General features: G+C 44.5%; 1 protein-coding gene across 9 annotated transcripts in view; it reads left to right on the top strand.

Annotated features, from left to right (window-relative positions):
* The window catches only part of RGS6 (regulator of G protein signaling 6), a 236,549-nt gene that overhangs the window by 201,839 nt on the left and 15,914 nt on the right, over positions 1–18,796 (top strand). For 8 of the 9 annotated variants that reach the window (XM_090141090.1, XM_090141087.1, XM_090141092.1 and 5 more), the window contains one exon: positions 11,071–11,160. In XM_090141090.1, coding sequence (XP_089997216.1) covers positions 11,071–11,160 — 90 coding nt within the window. Of the gene's footprint in view, positions 1–11,070; positions 11,161–17,724; positions 17,779–18,796 lie in introns of all 9 variants that reach the window. The other variant, XM_090141088.1, reaches the window with a different exon arrangement.

The raw sequence follows: 18,796 nt of genomic DNA, 5'->3' as shown, positions 1-18,796 counted from the left end.
TGGCTAAAGAAGATAGGTGAATAATGGAGGAATTAATTCAATTGATAAGTAGAAGAAGAGAGACTAAGATGGATGTTTAGGCAATGAGAATTTAATCAGAAGAAGACACTGAGGATTTAGGTTTGAACCGATCAGTTTACAATGTAATTGCCGTTCAAAGGGGAGTTGATGAAATCAGGCCAGAGCTCTTGCAGTTAGACTGCAATTTTAGCTCCTTGGGTTAATTTTATTTCAGAGTATTTTTATGTTGACTGCTGTCCTCAACTCATCTCTTTTGGTTCTCTGAAACAGAAATACAAGGCAGAGGTAGGCTTTCAGGCCCAGCTATGATCATCTCAGAGAAAGAGTCTGCCACAATAGTGATGGGGAACCCTGGTCACCTTCTTGTGCATCACGGTGGGCTCTGGTGGCTCTGCAAAGGCCAAGCTAGCTGTTTCTGACTGCCTGAACAGATAGCTAAGAAGCAGAGATAAACCAGACACTGCCAGCATGCCTAGTGCCCCATTGGAAGCTGGCACAACATTGGCTGGTACTGCCTCACCTGGAGAGGGACCACTCCTGTTCACACCTCCACTTCATGACAGCCCACATAGGTGCCCCTGAGTCTCTCAGGTACCCTCCTGGTACCTCCGCCCATCAGCATTGCCACCTTGGGAACTCTGTTGTCTCACAGACCTGCAGCAGGCAATAGCCCAGCTGCCTTATCTCGGCATGCTGGCACCAGGAGGCTGAGCTCACACACATCCCACATTCCTAGAGATTCAACCAGACTCAAGTAGTCAAAACAGTCCGCTGTGGGAGAGGAAATATAAGTGTTGTCCTGTCCTGTGTAGGCCTAGCATGGAAGAAAATAACTTAAATGTCCTTGTGAATAAGGGACAAGAAAAGAATTACTTTACTGAACAGGACATTCTTTGAATGTCTGCAATGCAGGGACACTAAGACTATGAGAAAAGGGTTGGCTGGACTGAGAAAAGGAAATTGCAGCTTCTGAGCTGGAAAATATGACAAAGTGATGTTGCACTTTAGCCCATGGGCAGACCTGGGAGACCCTCAGAATGTCAACTGTGTATAAAAAGCATTGAAAATTAAAGCATTGGGAAGGGGAAGGTGCAGCAGAGCCCAGTGCACATCAGGCTAGTGACTACCTGATAGCCGTGAATTGATAACAAAGCATCATCTTTTATCAGGTGTTTAACAGTCTACAGGGATGTGGTGCTTTTGTGTAACCTTGGCTCCCAGCCCCAGAGAGCTCTCCCAGATGCTGTACAACCATGAAGGCCAACGCAGAAGGCAGTAGAGATAAATCTGGTCAGACAACTAGAAGAAAACAGGGAGAAAGGGCCCCTGACAAACATGCCTCTCACTTGAAACCTCTGCATCCCAAGGCCATTCAATATCTGAAGACAAATGGTCTCTGCATTCAAAAAAATACTGAAAATGTTAGCTCTAAATATCCTCAAAGAGCTCATAATCTAACCTGACTTTGGGGTGTGTTTATTATTGATGATAGAACTCACTCGTGCAGCACCTTCTGTTGATTTGGTGCTGGACTCCTCCAGAGGAGAGCCTACCAACGGAGCTGATTATTTTCTGCTCTTAAACAACTGTCCACTGAGTAAAATATTACAATTATTGAACCATTTTCACTTGGGAGTGAAGCAGCTTTTAATACATGGGGCACCATCAGGAAAGGTCAGTTCAATTAAACAGTGAACTACTTAGCGGGATTGGTGCTCCCACTGGAGTTATCAGCATCACTGAATAACCCCTGTGGGGCCCTGCAATATGAGGCAGGCACAGCCAGCTTTGGAGAGTAGTCATTGGTCCTTCCAAATGGCTTCTTTGGGCTGATGAAGCTGCTGACAGCCAAACTAATTTGTCTAACATGAGAACTCAAAGTTGTGACTGTGACAATTACGGCTAATCTGCACAACGTATATTTTTAGCAGTTTTTCCTTCACATCAAGCATCACCTCCCCTCTCTAGAGATGTCTTTCTACTCTCAGAAAGTCTTTAACCCCTGCCCCAGTCACATCAATCCCATAGACCTTGGCATTGTGAGCTAGTATTGTAAGGATGTATTGTGTTGCCCACTATTGATGTTTGCTTATAGGGGCATTGTTGGTAGGCTTCAGAGCTGGGCATACTAGGATAAGGTGAGCCGTGTAGTTGTCTTTGTTATTACTTTTCTGCTTGCTTTGTTTATTTTTCTTCTATAAATGAAGTAGAGTTTTAGAATGACATTCTTTTTCCTGAACTAATTAGCTGTTGTTTTTTTCTGTGAAGATGATTCAGGGAAATTCAGTTCTAATCTGGGTTCTGTTAGGGATTTTGACTGTACTATACAGATCCTTAGCTAATTCTTGAGTAGATTAGACCACAGTCCCAAACTCTGAGCTGTTCAAACCAGAAGTGCACCTGGCCCAGATCTGAGCCCAGTTCATGCTTTCCTCTGCCATTGCTGGTAACAGACAGCTGAGCCCTTGCAGGATTTGTCAGTGGTCAGTCCTTACTTTTCATTCTGGTGCCATCAAGAAGCTGTGAGTGTTGACATAAGGTGATGGGACCCTATTGAATTAAAAAAAAAAACTCTGAGTGAGAGAAAGGATCTCTTGGAAATGGAATGTCATTTTCTACCAAGAAGGGAAAATAAGGGGTGACCTTTCTTTCACTGACTTTGTTTTTTCAAGCATGCAGAGGATGTGAAAGCAAGCATATAAAGCAGCATATTCATGGTGCCTATTCACCAAGCATACAGAACTCCTTTTGTAGATGTTGAGCTAAATCACAGCATGGAAGGAAAACATGAAAATAATCATTCGTTGTATGCATCTGGATCACCTTTCATGTAAGAACTCGAGGAAAGATTAGTGTTATTTTCTTTGCGTTTCACCTACTCACCCCAGTTACCTGTACGTCTGTCAAGGATAGTAACTTGGGATAGAAAACCAAGCAGTTCTGGTTGGTAATATTGGCAGTCAGAAGAGGACATGGAGCAGACCCAGGCACCCTACCCTGAAGGGTGGCTCAAGAGGCTCAACTCACACTATGAGGATTTGAAAACACTGCTTTGGGGTGTGCACGAAGCATGTGCGTGCACATACACCCATAGTGCCCAGTCCTCTTGCAGACCTTTGGCATCCTGATGCTGCCTGTGAACAGTAGAAACTTCACAGGAATTTGGCCTTTATTTTCCTCTCCCCTTTTGGCTCTGATTCTGTGGGGATGAAGGGGAAGATTTTCCCTTGCCATAGATGCGGTAGATGCAGCCTTCACCAGAAATCTCACTGTTGCTGAGTATTTGTTACGCGTACAAACAAAAATGCCAGTTCCTTCCCTGTGGATTTCCCAGAACAACTTACATCTAAACTGAATCTAAAACCAAGAGTCCCACAAATGCACCCAGAAGAGCAATTAGATGCCTGCAACAAAAATAGGAAAGTGATCGTGGAGGGTTATGCTGGTGTGTCTGATGCTGCACAAAGCAGGAAATGAAAGACTTGAAGCAGAGGTCAATGTAAGAGCAGATAGTAAGTGTTACAACTTTCCTGAGACTTTTTCCTAAATGTATGTGTGCGCTACACATCTGAAAGTAGGGTATTTTTATATATATACCTTTGGCTTTTTAATTTGTGCTTTAATAGTCATGTTCTATGAAAGAATGTCTTAACAAGCAACTTTTGTCTTTACCAGACATCTCCTAATTCCGAAAAATACCTTTGAATGGATGGCATGGGAAAGCCTCTGGCTTGCTTAAAAATTGAATTTAACACTCAGGCTGGTTCTCTGGGACCTCTGTGCCAGTGCTGTGCATCTGGGTTGCAAAAAACAACCATTTATTGCAAAGCAGGAGTCTTTCCTGTTTGTGTGAAAGTCAGGGCATACCTGACACTATTCTGTTTCTCCCAGGCAGTGAGCAAAAGTGCTTGCAAAGGCATCCCTCTCCTCCTGAGCAGCCAGGACTCCTTAAGTCCACCACTTGTGGACAGTGGATGAGCAGTCTTAAAGATAAGTCAATTCCACACTGCCCAACCCACGTTGGAACACTGCAGTCTAATTGTCCTAAGGCTTGCTATTTCTTGAAGAGTTCATCTTTCTAATTAAAAATAATAATAATCTGTTGGGAGATTTATCAGCAACGTGTTTCACACCTCTTCTTCTCAGACCACAGCAGGTATGAATGTTTTTCTTGTGCTGTCTGAATTGCATTAATTTGCAAACAGATGCAAGTTTTTGATAAGTATTTGTAGCATGGACTTGAAGAGTTTGAGCTCGCTTAAAGGCTTGCCCAAGGGGATATAGCAGTGCAGCCAAAATGCTTACGAGACTTGGAAGGCAGTTTTTGTATCCAGGATGTATTCCCTGTGTCAGCATCCAAGCAAGATCAGTCCTACCTACCTCAGCATCACCACCTTTACTCAGAAGCTGGATGCTGCTTGTTTCTGTAAGGCTGCATCCTGCTGTCACCGTCCCCTAGGGGACATAGATTGCCCCAGTTTAATTTCTGCTGTGGCAAGGATGCTGCATATTCCTTCCAAGAGTGGAACTCAGCTTTTTGGCAGGATTTTCCCTAGAAAATAAAGAAAGAAAAAGCTACAGGCAGCCTTGCAAAGATCTTGGTCAAAAAGTTGAGTAGTTTTGTCTCATGGCTGTACTGCAGCGTGTCTAAGAAGCACAAAAAGCCATATTTGTTGCTGTGTCTCCTAGGTACTGTATTGCCTGGAAAAGAGATACCAGTCTTCCAAGTGTTGCATGAGATTGTCCCCCTCCTCCCAGGCAAAACCTGTTCACTTGGGCTTTTTGCCAGTAGCCAGGATTTGGTTCACTTTGTGGGAATCAGCCTCTTAGCCACGATCATTGTTTCAAAACCTAAAGCTGCTCACACAGTGTTAGACTCCCGGCAGCCCACTCTGGTCTCCCTGGATAGCCCTTGCTATATTTAGGACTAAATCCTCCTGCAGTACCAAGCTGACCCCTAAACTGCACGGTGCTTGGCAGGGCTCTGCCTTCTGCAGTGCGTCTGCCCTAGCCCCAGCAGCACTGCAGCCCTTCTGTACCTCTGAAGGTATGAAGCAAACCACTTGTCTCATCCATTTACAGAGGAGCCGGGGCTAAATTGATGTGTTACTTTTATCAATGCACTTTCGCACAAAAGATTTACATTAGGCTTCTAACTTTGTATCTACAGGGCTAAACAAAGGATTTCTGTGTATTACTCAAAATGAGCTCTCATTGCTTACAGTGATTTCTCCTGCTAAAGCTCTTTTACGTCGCTGTGCCTGGTGTAATTTCATTTGGGGTCTGAAAAGAGGTTTTATACTTTTTAGATTAGCAAGGAGGTAAGTCTATGTTATAGTATAATTATTCATCTTTTTTTTTTTCTGAAGTAGTAAAAACAACTTGGTTGAGTGTGAAGAAAATACACCAGATAAACTGTGGGTGTAAATTATTTTGTCACTTAAATAACTTCAAAGAGGCCAAAAAGATATTGCTCAAATTTTCCAGAGCAATTCATACTCAGGTCAAGACCCTTAAGTGTCACTTACCAACCTGAAACATTTATTTTCTAAACTATCAATCAGGCAAGCCTAGCACTCTAGCAGCAGCAAGAGCTGTGCTGGGTGGCAGTGCTGCTGGGCACCACTGGTTAATGTGGGCTGGTTGATCAAAAAGGCAGCACACCATCACTGGGAATGACACAGTGCTATTTGCAGGGACCCGAATGAGCAGGGATTTGGAGATGTGAAAGAGAATTGGGTTGAAAACCCCATATTCCCCCTCCTCCTTCCCACGCTGATGTTATCAGCTGGGCTCACTGAGGGGTGAAGGTCTTCTGCATGCCTCACCTTCACCATGTCTGCCAGCAGCTGCTATGGCTTCCCGTGCCTAGTTCAAGGTTCAGCAGTTGCTCGTTGCATGCTCAGAATGGCATCATCCTGTTTTCTCCTTCCTCTATCCTCTTTGTGCAGTTGGGGACATCCCTTTGGGATGCAGACCCCTAACAGGGCCTCAGCTGGCCTCTGTTGTCCCTTCCAGTGAAGGCCGCGAGGCGTTCAATAAGGCTCTGCTCTCTCATGCGTGAATCTGCAGAACATTCTCCCCCAGTGCAAAGGTAGAACATTCATGATGGTTTGCTGTTGTTTATTTAGTTGTTTTCTCTGCTGCTTTATATTGCTTTGAGGCTTGTGTTCAAATGGATTTGTCTGACATGCTGCAAATATCCCTTGAGCTGGCTCCAGGGGCAGCTGTTGTGTTCGCCTGCTTGCGAGTAAACCATAAAAAGGTGTCTGTAAATGCCTTATTATAATGCCAGGTCTTGGTGGCAGGGTGAAGGGATGCAAGCGGGATAGCTACAGCAAGTGGTTCCCAACCTGTTTGTGAATGACAAAGTGGGGCACTGGGGCTCAGGTGACTCCCAACAGCTGTCTAGCTATCCAGTGTCTATCTGATGTAAAACCCCAATATGGGCTACAGGTGTGCTTAGTGGGAAGCGTGGGCTTGAGGTGAGCAAAGACATCAGACATTTCCCCCTTATCCCCCTCACCACCCAAGTGTACAACTGTGCTAAGGCACAAGCAGAGAAAACTTTCCCTCAGCAAGTTAAAATTTAAGGGCTCGCTGGAATCAAGCTGGTATTCAGAGGTCATGAGAAAATTGTGCTTGGCCTTCACAACCGCAAAACCTGCTTCAGACCTGTCACAAAATATCACAGTGGCTAAGAGGTGAGACTAGCAATGGCTATGTTTAACTACCAACATGGCTATTTTATCACGTGCATGTTTCAGAGAAAAGAACCAAGATATTCTGCTGAAAATAAATGTTCTCAATAGATAACAGGTTTCCAGAGGCCTACCAGGTGCTCTGTGCAAGCCAGTTTGCTTAGTTATTTTTCTGTCATTTGGATTTTTCCCACATATTTCTCGATGTTCCCAAGGTTCTGCTCAGCTGCTACGCACTCTCCTCAGGGTCATTGTGTTTTGCCTGTGGGGGGAAGAGGGCCCTGGTCACGTTGCAGCACGTTGGTTTGAAGCAAGGGCAGCTTTGAGGTGTTTCTGCTATCTCAGCCTCCTCCCACATTCCCGTCTGGGTTGCAAACTTTCTTCTATTTTTTTTCCCATTCCTCTTTTGTCAAGAAAATGTGCAGAGCTTGTCTTTCATCTCCTTCCAGAGATAGGGCTTGTAAATGGAAACAAGCCGAGAGATGCTGGAGTTTATCAGCATTTATTTCCCTACACTTCTGCTGAAGCTGAGGTTACATGTAACACCACAGAAGAGGCATTTTCTGCGGTTTACGTGTCTGGTTCCTTTGTTCACTAATTCACAGAAGTGAGAACCTTTTACCCTTAGAAATTTACTGTTTGCCACGCAGTGGTAGTAGCAAGAAGGATGGCATCTTGACTCAGGACCGCAGGAGCACCACTGAGGATGGTCAGCAGTAAGCCCACTCTGTTTGCAGGAGTCCTGCAAAGGAATTGTTAAAAATCAGACAAATAGTTAATTTGCTTTGTGTAATCAGGGAGTCAGTAATAATGAGCTCATTCCATTGTAACAAGCAAGTTTATAAAATGCAAAGTTCTCTTAGTATAAGGATAAGAGGGCTTGAATTTATCGCCAGCAGCCTCAGGTATGTCCTGGAGCACGTGTAAGTGTCAGGCACACCACTGGAGATGCTGGCTGCAGTCTTTGGTGAAGTTATGCTCCCTCTCTACCGTGTGTTAAGGAATGAAAGCAGCTGCTCAGTAAATTAGAAAGTGAGAGACCAGCGGGTTGCTGTGATCCCAGGTGAGCTAAAAATCTGTGATGCAAGGGAACAAGCCAATTTGCACATGTTGCACAGGGCAGCTAAATCTGTGCACGCACCTCTGCTAATATGCCCGTTGCTCAGGCTGCCTCAAAAGATTATGCTCAGTTGCTCAACCTCAAGTAGCTTTCAATTTATTTAAGAAATTAGGAGCTGCTAAATGCTAGCTATAAATTCTCCCTAGAAAGTTGCAGATTGCAGAAGGTATAGCAGCAAACAGCTTGGTGACAAAGAATGGGCTAGGCTAAGGATCAGAGCAAATGTCCCAGGCACCAGCATTTCCTGTCCTGTAGCTAGGTTTGTTGTGTAACTGAGCTGAATGTGGACTGCAGCCACAGTTCTGCAGGAAGCTTTGTGGTGCAGTCTCAGCAGGGAGTTGGCTGCAGCAATGTAAGCTGTCCTGGACTGTTGCAAATTGGAAGGCAGTCATTGCTGACCTGAGCAGCTGGCTCAGATTTTCTCTAGGTGCTTCAAAAGTGAAGCGCTATAAAATAAATGATCAGTGCATCATTTGTGCCTCCAGTACTCCTTCAAAGCAAGCCCTTTGAATTCTTGCAATTAAGCTGTAAAGTTTGCATCTGAAGCATGTACCTCCCTTTCCCTATGCCCAGCCTTCTTTCTCCATTAGCATTCCAAGCCTAAGAATTCCCTCTTTGATTATGTCGTTGGTGAACAGCTGAAAGGTAGTGGGGTTGCTGCTCAGTGATTCCAGGATGTGAAAAGCAGAGAAAATCCTGCATACCAGCTACCTACCCAGGGTGGCAGTGGGGATGAATGTGCAGTAGTCCACTTCGTCAGAGAGTGGCCTCAGCTAAGACATTGGCTTCTGGTTTATTTCATCTCAGGGTCAAAGTAATTTTTTCCCCTTTCAGCAGTCAGATATTGAGTTTATACTGTTTTAAGGTCAAATACCTGAAGTCATCTTGACATGAGCAAGACTGATAGTTGTTGCCAGCATGCTGGAGGGTTGAATAGCCAGCAGTTTCTGCTCTGCTTTGTTCTTCTTTTATGTGCAAGCACCTAATGTGATCTGCTTGTGTGGCAATGAAAATTGAACACTGTCTTCCAAAAATGTTATCTTTGCCTTTCAGAGCAGACCCTGTTATCTGACCATTTAAGAAACCATTTGGAATCCAAAGGTAGTCAAAAATTTAATTAGCTGTCTATCAAAATGTCAACCAAAATGTCCCTGTTGCCCACTGCTCTGCCTTCAGCCCCACGGCCCCTTCCTTCCCAGCTCAGCACTGCTCCCTCCAGCACTCTGCCTTACAGGTGCACTGGGGGATGATCACAGCAAGAGAGAGGTTCTGAGAGACCCCTCTGACCCATCGCTGCTGATGGGCTGCAGAGTGCCTGCCCCAGGTACTCATCAGCTGCCCCATAGTTATGAGGAAGAAGGAAAAGTCTTCTAGATATACAGTTAGGGTTATTTTTCTCCACTTAATTATGAAGAATGTATTAGTAGGAGGTAGAGTCTCCTTCAGAGAATTTAAGAGATAACGGTATGGATGAACTGGTTGCCATGTGGTTGATTTAAATTAACTCAAGTTAATTTCTATTTCTATTCCTATTGAATTCTTTTATTGAGGTGTTTGAGAGTGATTTCATGCTGAAAATCATAATTCATTCCAGAGAAATACAAGCTTGCCAGTGACTGTACCCATGACATGCATTATTTTCCCTGTCCTCAGCTCAGATCATGCTTGGCTTGTTCTGCCCTGTGTAAAAAGGAGTGTCCCAGAGCTGGATGGGAAATCCTTGGCAGTGCCAGAGGTGATCAGCATGGAGCTGTGACCTCACTTCTTTTTTTTCCTGCAGTGAGAAGGGGTCATGCTTGCTAGATGACTGTATATGAGCATTTCTATTGCAACATCTTGTGCTATACTTCAGATAGATAATGCCACACAAGTGAGGGTTTGACAGGTCTGAAAGCAACTGTGGAAATGAAATGAACTGGTAAGAAGTGTTCCACGCCAGGTTGTAGCTCAAAGGATGCATTTGATTGTGCATCTTAGTAAAAAACAGTGGCATTTATGCCCCTCTTAGAACTATGCACTGAATAGCACAAGAAAGCTGAATGAGGCAGTTCTCTGTACAGACAGGTCATCTCTGATTGGCTGTGATGGTGAAGATAAGGGAATTTTGCTTGGCTCGTTAACACTGTGAAATAAACTCTGTGACTTGTATCTGGGTTGCTTGTTCTGAAGTTTCAACTGCAATGGCTGTAGGGCAGGAGAGAATATTTTACGTTGTATAAATCAGCGTAGATAAAACTGTTCATTAACTCTGTAAGAATGCTTCCATGGGCAAAGTCTAAGAAAAATGTCTAGGGTGCCTGTTTTTCTTTGAATTCCTTTAATGTAATCTCAGTCCTTATTGGGTCAAAGTATTTTGATCTGATTTTCTTGATGTTTGGGATAATATCCATTTACAAATCAAAGGACAATTAGACAATTAGGAGAAGAGCTGACAGAATTAAGTTATTTTCTGCAGGTAAGTAAAACTAAGCAAGGCAGTGGAAAAGAGTAGGTTCTGCTGCAGTGGAACACTCCTTTGTAAATCTGAAGATGCACACAGGTAGAGGATGTACTCCAAGCAAACTAATATCAGCAGTTTGACTGAATAGGAGTCAAAAGGCCCTGTGGATGGGACTCATCTGACATAACTTATACATACAGTGCAAATGTGTGCACTTGCCCAATAAACTTCATGAGTAGTCAGCCAGACATAAAGGCTTTTTCAGGATGTGAATAGGTTGGTTTGTTCTAGGCATCTGTTTAAGAGGAAATGATATGTGTTCAAGTATTGGTTCCCCTTCATGAACTATAATGAGAGGGTGGGGTGATAGTGCAAGTATCTATGAGTAGTACAATGAAACCTAATCCATGGGACAAATTCTGGCATTTATTTCTTCTTTCCTGAGACATCCCAGTAGTTTCAGCCTGGCTAGCCACTTGCTCATGATCTGGGGATTTCTGAGAGCTGTAGTCATTACAGAATTACACTGATTACTGAATAATATGTGCCAGCCTTTGGGGTGAGGGCCATCTTTTTGCTTTGTGTTTATGCAGCCCCAAGCACAGCAGGGTCCTGCCCCAGGATGGACCTCCTGTATGCCAGCACAACACACATAATCGATAATAGCAGACTTAATTAGGACTTTGATCAGTCTCTCCTCCTTCTAATTCACTGTGTTTTAAATCTCTGTGATGTCTAAATGAGGTTTGATAACAATTCTCTGTCTCTCATTTCCTCCTGTCCCGCAGGAGCACATTTACAAGCTGATGAAGAGTGACAGCTATGCGCGCTTCCTCCGTTCAAATGCTTACCAGGACTTATTGCTGGCAAAGAAGAAGGTATCTGTTGGAAAGGACATGCTTGCATCTATTTGCACCTCTTGATTCTCGCCTGCTGCTTGCTGCTAGTGTGAAAATGAAAATATTGTTTCCTTTTTTAAAAAATTTTATTTAATGAGAACTTTTGTTTTCTTCACCAGGGGCACAGAGTATGGCATCCGTATGCACAACCTCAACACATGTTTTTGGGAAAGCGGGATGGCCCAAGACAAAAAAAAAAAAAAAATCCAGAAATTTGCTTGTCTTGCCCAACAGCCTCTCAAATGCAGTGCAGGCAATTAAAACTGCATTGCCTTTTCCTTTGACAAAGATGAGAATGCAGATGAGAAGCAGAACTCATCAATCTATTAATTGGTCTTGCAAATTTCACCCATTCTGGTTTTCGCCTCCTCGGCCTCACCAGGTGATCTTCCCTTTGGATGCCTTACCTCTAGACTGCCCTGTAGTGATTTCCATTCTCATTTTCCCTTGCTCTTGCCATAAGAAAGATGGTTCTTTTTCCTTGGAGACAGGAAATAATTGCAACCTATGCAGCAATTAAGGGTTTCAGCCACATTTTTTACAGGTCAACTGATTTTGAGCTCTTTAGCATTGCTGGCACCCACGTGTGCTTTGCCAGCACGGCATTTCTGCCAGGAACCCCCAGTTCAAGGTAATGAAGGAGTGGTTACCTGGTGTTGTGGCAGATCCTGCTCAAATGTCCATCCTTTCCAAGAGGCTGGGAGGTAATCTACAGCTCTCTGCACTAGTAGCTGTGTTCACGTGCTTCCTGCACCTTGTGACTCCTGTAAGTCTGTGTGTTCATGTGCATGCATATTAACATTTGTATGTCTCTCTTCTTTTTGACTTCCAGGACCACTCATAAACTGGCTCCTACAGCCTGAGCGTGGGTTTTCTCATCACCATCTTCCCTGTTGTTTTTCTGCTGCATTCTCTGTGTGCTGCCAAATTATGTTGCACTGGCACAATACCATGAAATCCCAGTGGTATTTTTGTCCTGATTGTCACTGTGTATTCTGAAAGCATGCGCAGTGTGACAGAAGGAGACAAACCCCTCTGTCCGCTATGCCTGGGACTGCAGGCAGGTGGATTGGGGCCGATAATGGAGGGCAGCAGTCAGCCCTTTGTTTCAGAATGTCTGATTTGAGACAGCACTGTGCAGCGCTGCTTATATTTGAAAAGGTTAGGTCTTCTTAGAGTTCAGAGGCGGTAGGGAAAGAAGGAAGTGCAATGCAAAGTCCTCTGATAGTATAAAGCATAAAAACCTTTGCCATCCTCTTCTCTATCAGCTTTTGGCATGCCGTCCCCATCCTCCCTCCGCTGAACACATGAGGGTTCATCTGCTTCAAAGCAGAAGGGTTTTCTCCTCCCAGCTGAGCCCATTCAAACCAGAGGCTTTTTTCTGCAGTCCTTGTTTGCTGTCAGATCAAGGCCTGGATGTGTCAGCATGACATCCTCATCCCCCCGCAAACTGCCGGAGGAACAGGCCTTGGTGTCATGTTAACACAGCCGTGAAAGTAAGAATCAAGTTTCTGTTAGAAAGAGCTGTGGGTGCACAAGTAAACATAGTGAGGTGCAAAAAAAGGCAGTAGTATGTAGTTCTGTGTAGATGCATTGCTCACCTGCTTCACACTATGCAAGGGGGGAATTGATGTTACTCCAGAATCTGCCAAGCTCTTAGCAATCATGTCGCATTGTGTTGAGTGAGTGAACATTTCCAAGGCAGCATAGGTACACAAATGCTGACAGAAAGAACATGAAGTTTCTGTGCATTGAGCTGCACGGTAAGATCATCAATGCCTTTGGTGCAGGTTTGAGGGGCATCCATTTAGAATTCCTGTAAATATCAGAAGGAAGGAAACACAGAGGGCTGTCAAAGCCTGCATGGGTGGAGGATTTGGTTTAGAGCCTGCACACAAAGTCCTGGCTTCACTGATGTGAGCAGAAATTCACTGCAGTTGTTTAAGGCTTGATGAGGTATGTCTGTCTGGAGCATGGATATGTCTTATCCACCAGACAGTGTCCTAATGCTGCCTCTATGCAATATGAATATTACTTACAATACAGAAAATACATTTTTTTGAAAAAACAGCACTGTGGACTTGGACAGAGATAGTTGTATGCACAGAGTACACGAATGCCTATGGCTTATATTCACGCATGAATATTTCACGGGTGTGTTTATGTTTTATGGCATTTTCAGCCCTGCAGCACTGGGCCGTGGTAAGCTGAGATGGCAGGACAAGGGAAAAGGCTGCTGTGTGGCTAAAGCACAGGACTCGGAACCACAAAATCCATGTGTATACTTTGGTTCTCCCCATTTACATTCTTGTGTGGTCTTGGGAGGAAAAGAAAGTTCAGCTTTACTCTGCTTCATATTCTATTCTAGAATAAGAGCTACCTGCTCAGTGGAGACATCTCAAGGCTTCCTTAGTGCCTCAAAAGATGCTTGGCATTGTTGGGATGCTGGGATTTGGAGTTTGGAAAACACTATAAGTTCCACATTGTACAATAACCACACATGTGTGAGCTTCCACTCCCTGCTCCGAGAGTGCAGTAATGAAAGGGAGAGAGATAAGAGAAGTTCCAGGTCAGGACTGAGATACAAGGACAGAATTATGAGGAGGTCTGGGGAGGATAAAAGGGATGCACTGTTTGCACAACTGATGTACGGTAGTGGAGGACATAGGCTGCATACAGACCAAGCATACATTGTTTGTTATTTTGTTTTGGATTTTTTTCCCCTCTGTTCTTCACATTGTCATTATTAAAAGCACAATACTATTGGCCTCCGTCCTGCAGATTCATGGCACTCAGCAGGGAGCAGGAGGTCAGCCTCTGGCATGGGTTTGACTGGAAGTAGCACAGTGGGGAGGAGGAAGGGCTGAGGGCCTGGCCTGGCCCCCATTCACCATCTGCATGCTGGCTTCCTAGTGAGCAAAGCAGAGAGCATGGGGCTGATTGCGAGGCCTCACAATCTTGAAGGTCTTTTCCAACTTGGTTGATTCTGTGAAAGGAGCAGGAAAGACCTCAAGGTGCTTTCCATTACTGTGCATGAAAAGAAGGCGAAGCAGTGATACTGGTGGGCATCTCCACCTGACTGCCAGCTTGATCAGTGGCTGAACTGCTACAGCTCCCGTGTTCTTGTCTGGCATGTGGTGGCTTCCCACAGGCACAGGAGTGTCCCACAGGGGCTGCAGAGCTGCAGGAATGAGCTTCATCACACTACAGCAGGCACAGACTGGTGTTTGCAGGGTTTTGTGCAGGACTGCCCTCATCAGCTGGCACTGAAAGGTGAGCTCCCTGTGTTCAGAACAAAAAGATGCAAAGTACTTTTTCAGCTGTTTGGTAGGGTTGTCCATGGCCCTTGCTTTTTCCCATTGGACAGGTATAAATGGCTGCCTGAGAAGCTGGGGACATGTTTCTAGCCTTTTCCTGAACTGGTGTCAGGGAAGTGATTACCCTTCATTTTCGTGCAGCAGCATCCCTCTGCAACACATGGTTTTCTCCTTCAGTAGCCAACAAAATGAATCCTGGGAGGGAAGGAAGGAATTTTGCAGACCTGCAGTTCAGAGGACTGAGCTTTTGAATGCATTTTCTAATTCCTTTTCAAGTCCCTGGCAAAAATGTCAGCAAGGTGGTGGCTGGGAGCTTCATGCCAGGAAGGGCAGACTGCCTTTACAGCATACGCTTTTTGAAGCATTGCTTTTATCTAGAGCCTCTGTCCCAGTTCTCTGTATTGCCTCCCACTGCAGATGCCATCTTTGCTTGGTCCCATCAGGGTGCATATGACCAGTGTGATTCAGTGGCAGGACTGGTTTGAATGCTATAAAGATGCTGAGCAATTTTTTCCTAATTACTTTTAATAATTAGTGTCAGCTGGTTTTCATAAGATTTTCTACTTACACAATTCTATGCCAGCAGAATCCACACAAAGAAACTTAAAATCAGGATGGTTAGATAAATAATCATGGGAAAAGAAAAACTCAGAGGAAATTGTGAATAATTAGTGAATGGTTAATTGACAAGATCTGTTTTTCAGCACCTACCTGGCCTGACGTGTTCATCTACAGCAGGGGTGGTGGTTTCATGCTTTATCCAAATACTCATGTCCTTTGTTGTTAGCTGCTGTGTTTACAGGCAAGGATGGCCCCCTTCCTTTCTGCACCTACAAGGACTGCCTGACCTGGCTTGTGCATGTGGCACTTTGCAGTAGCAGTGTGTGTTTGTGCAAATGCCATTGTGCTGCACCTCTGGAATCCACAATCTCATCCAACACTTCCTGGGCTGGACCCAAGATGTGTTCACAGCGCAAAGAAATGCCTGTCTCTTTTCTTAATTTTTTTTTTTTCATTATTTTTTGTTTATCATTTCTTTCCTGTGCTGGTGGGATGAAGGCAGGGGAAGCTGGGGAGCCATGCACCAGCACCCTTGCTCACTGCCAGGAAATCTACTCGTGCCAGCTCATCGCTCTGCAGCCAGCCAGCCTCAGCTGCTTTTTATTTTATTAGAGAATGTCACACTTTGACTCAGAGCTGAATGCTATGGGAATGATTGTTCCATTCAGCTGGTCCCAGCCTCCTGTCCCCATGCCAAGACACGGCATTGCTGCAGCCTGTGCTTGCAAGGCGTTTCTATGGGGCACATCTGTGCTTTGGGGTGACCTGTGCCTGCTTCCCCACAGTGTCCTCAGCTGTGGTAGGAAAATGGCCTCACATGCGATGACCTGTGCTAGATGAGCTCTTCGCACACAGTGGGGTGCTCAGCATTCTTGGAGACCACCACCCTGCATTTGTGCAAGGCTGGAAGCTGCTTCACCGTGCTTGAAGCAAGAAAAAAGACACTGCATTTTGGCAGTAGGTACAGGGAGACTGTGCAGACCAGCTTCATCAGCTTGATCCCCTTTGTCGCCAGTGCACTCCAATGCTTCAGCTTAAATGGGCCAGTTTTTCAGCCTGCAGCAATGTGATGCTGCAGACTCTCAGCACCTTGCTCCACGGAGCCTAGCAGAGCACTGTCTTTTGTCAAGGTGTTTATTTTCCTGGGTGAAATTGTGCATTTGTCCTCGTGGCAGCCAGGGTATGTCCTTGCCTCCCCACCAGTCACAGAGCCTGTCTTGTGTGCCTTGGCTCTGTTCTCAGCACTGGCTGAGGTGATATCTGTCACAGAGGATGAGAACTGATGTCCCTGTTCCCACAGTACCAGGGCCACAACATGGAGCAGCCCAAATGTGCTGCATCTACAGGAAAAGCTGAGCGTGATCACAGTAAGAGCATTGCTGAAAATGTGTTTCCTGCTGGCATTTCTTCTAGCTCTCTGTCAGAGGTCTCTGTGGGAGCTCTTCCCAGGGGACCCCCTCACCCTATTTTGTTGTTCTTATTGTTGTTCCCTTCCCACCCATCCCTTGCTTTGGGGCTCACAGGCAAGGTGCAATGAGCTGCCACTCTCCAATATTTTAATACATCATCTGATGAGGAGCTCCAGTGCCATGCTTATTTCCAATGCAGTATCATGCACCTTCTTTACTGTGGCTTTCCCTTAAAAATAGCTTCTTATCCCCTTCACTGCCATTTTACTTCCATCTCATTATCTCCATTTCACCGACTCACCATACTGAAATAGTTTTCTCTCCTGGAAATCACCAATGCTCACAGTTTTCTGACTGCAGTGAGCTTTGCTTCATATTATTGAGTTTTTTTCTCAGTTCCATAACAATTTTTATCTACTAGATATGCCAACATACATGACGATAAATTATTTAGTTCCTTTTTAATGACAATTAGATCTCCTTGTTGTCGAATGAATGAAACGTGATGGTGAGCAGACTTCTCATGGATATATTAATAGAGCCGTGATACGTACACTTGTCTTCTTGCAGTGAAGTTGAATGTCTTCTTGCATATCAATAGTCCTGGACACAGATAGAAAAATATCAGTGCCCCAAATTGGCTTGTGTCTTTCCATGGCCTTGCACTGACATGTACGCTGTCTCATGTTTTGATGTAGCCAACCGTACTGGAAATCTGCTTGTATCCTCTGGATAAGTAGAGGAGTACATAGTTCCCTGGCAATGAGTTCGATAGGATTTTCCTTCCAGCACTGTATTCACTCACACACTGTTTTTTAATGTTGTAAAAGTTGCTGTGTTTTTTCATCTCTTGAAGTAAGTAGACGGCAGTCTCCAATCAGCTGTTTGGCAGATGTTAACCAGAATCAGAGGTCCCAGCTCAAACAGCTACAGAAGGAAAATTCAATGAACATGAAATCAATACCAATAGCTGTGAGACACAGCAATGCACAGACGCTGTTTGATCCGTTCAAAAAACTCACGGGAGGAAAGGTGACATTCTCCAAGAGTAGAAGTAGTGATGTTTCTCATTCTGTAAGGGGTTTTGGTTTCTTATGTTTGCTATTGCAAACATTGATTTCTGCTTTTTACAATTTTTTTTTACAACTTTTTCCCCATGCTGCTGCCTTATATTTTGCTGCTGTTTTGAAAAACTGCATTTAAGCTGAAGGGTTTTTTTTCTGTATTTTTTTCTCCCCACTTTATTCCCTGTTAAGCCAGAGAATGAGCAAGGTCGTAGAACTTCTCTAGAAAAGTTCACTCGCAGCGTGGTAAGTTCTTTTTCTTCTCCCTCCTCCCTTTCTTCAGAACTCCATTTTTCACTGGGGGGAATGCGGATGCTTATCTTTTTATTTCAACTTTATGTTTGCAGATAGCATTTTTGCAGCTTCTCTTTTAGTACCGTAGCTCATCTAAATAGCAGCTCTGAAAAGGGGTGGGTGGGGAGCAGAATTCCATTGCAGTGCTCATTCCAGCTAATCATCGCTGCAAAAGCAAATTGATTTGTTTCCAGAATTAAATGGGTGGATGTCTTCTTGCTGTGTGCCCACTACAGTACTTGTCCTGGCTTTTCCTTGCGCAGAGAATCAGAAGAGCATGATTCTAGTAGCACCATTTCAACAGTATCCATACTGACCTCCATGCATGATTCGTGCTGCCATGTGTATATATATACATACATAGCCACCCACTACACTGCAGCCGCTTCCTCTGTTGCCCCCATTTGTCAGTACTCATGTAAGTAGTGATGGATGATACCCTTTGACTTGCTCATAGTACCAACACCTGAAAAGGAATGTGGTAACGGCAAGAAATGTGACACTGTTAAACCTCTTAGATAATGGGATGGTGAGACCTCAAGGGCAGTGGGCAGAGGTCCTCTCCTCTCATCCTTCACCAATCTCTGATCTTCAGCTACTTGGGCCCTAATGATCTTCTAGAGAAAGAGGGCAATTCTTGGCTTCCTTCTGCTCCCAGTGTTGTGTATGTATCCTGGGGTGCCCCCCCTCTTGCAATAGCACAGCTGGCTTGGTGGGAAGGGCTGGCACAGGTAGGGAAGGGGTGCAGGATGGGATCAGCAGTGTTCATGGGCAGCAGGGAGCTAGCGCTGAAGGTATATCAACAAGTTGTTCTGGTGTTGTTTAGTATCAAGTATGTTTTGACTTGATATGCCTTACAGTTTTGGCATACTGCTGTGATATTCAGCTTTATAACAAAGATGTTGGACTGTGTATATACAGTACATATGCTTTTATTTGCGTGTCTCTATGTATTTATGCATATTAATAT

The sequence above is a fragment of the Phasianus colchicus genome, chromosome 5 (assembly GCF_987193195.1).
Source record: "Phasianus colchicus chromosome 5, bPhaCol1.hap1.1, whole genome shotgun sequence".
NCBI lineage: Eukaryota > Metazoa > Chordata > Aves > Galliformes > Phasianidae > Phasianus > Phasianus colchicus.
The sequence above is the reverse complement of the archived record's forward strand: the minus strand, read 5'-3'. Positions and strand labels throughout refer to the sequence as shown.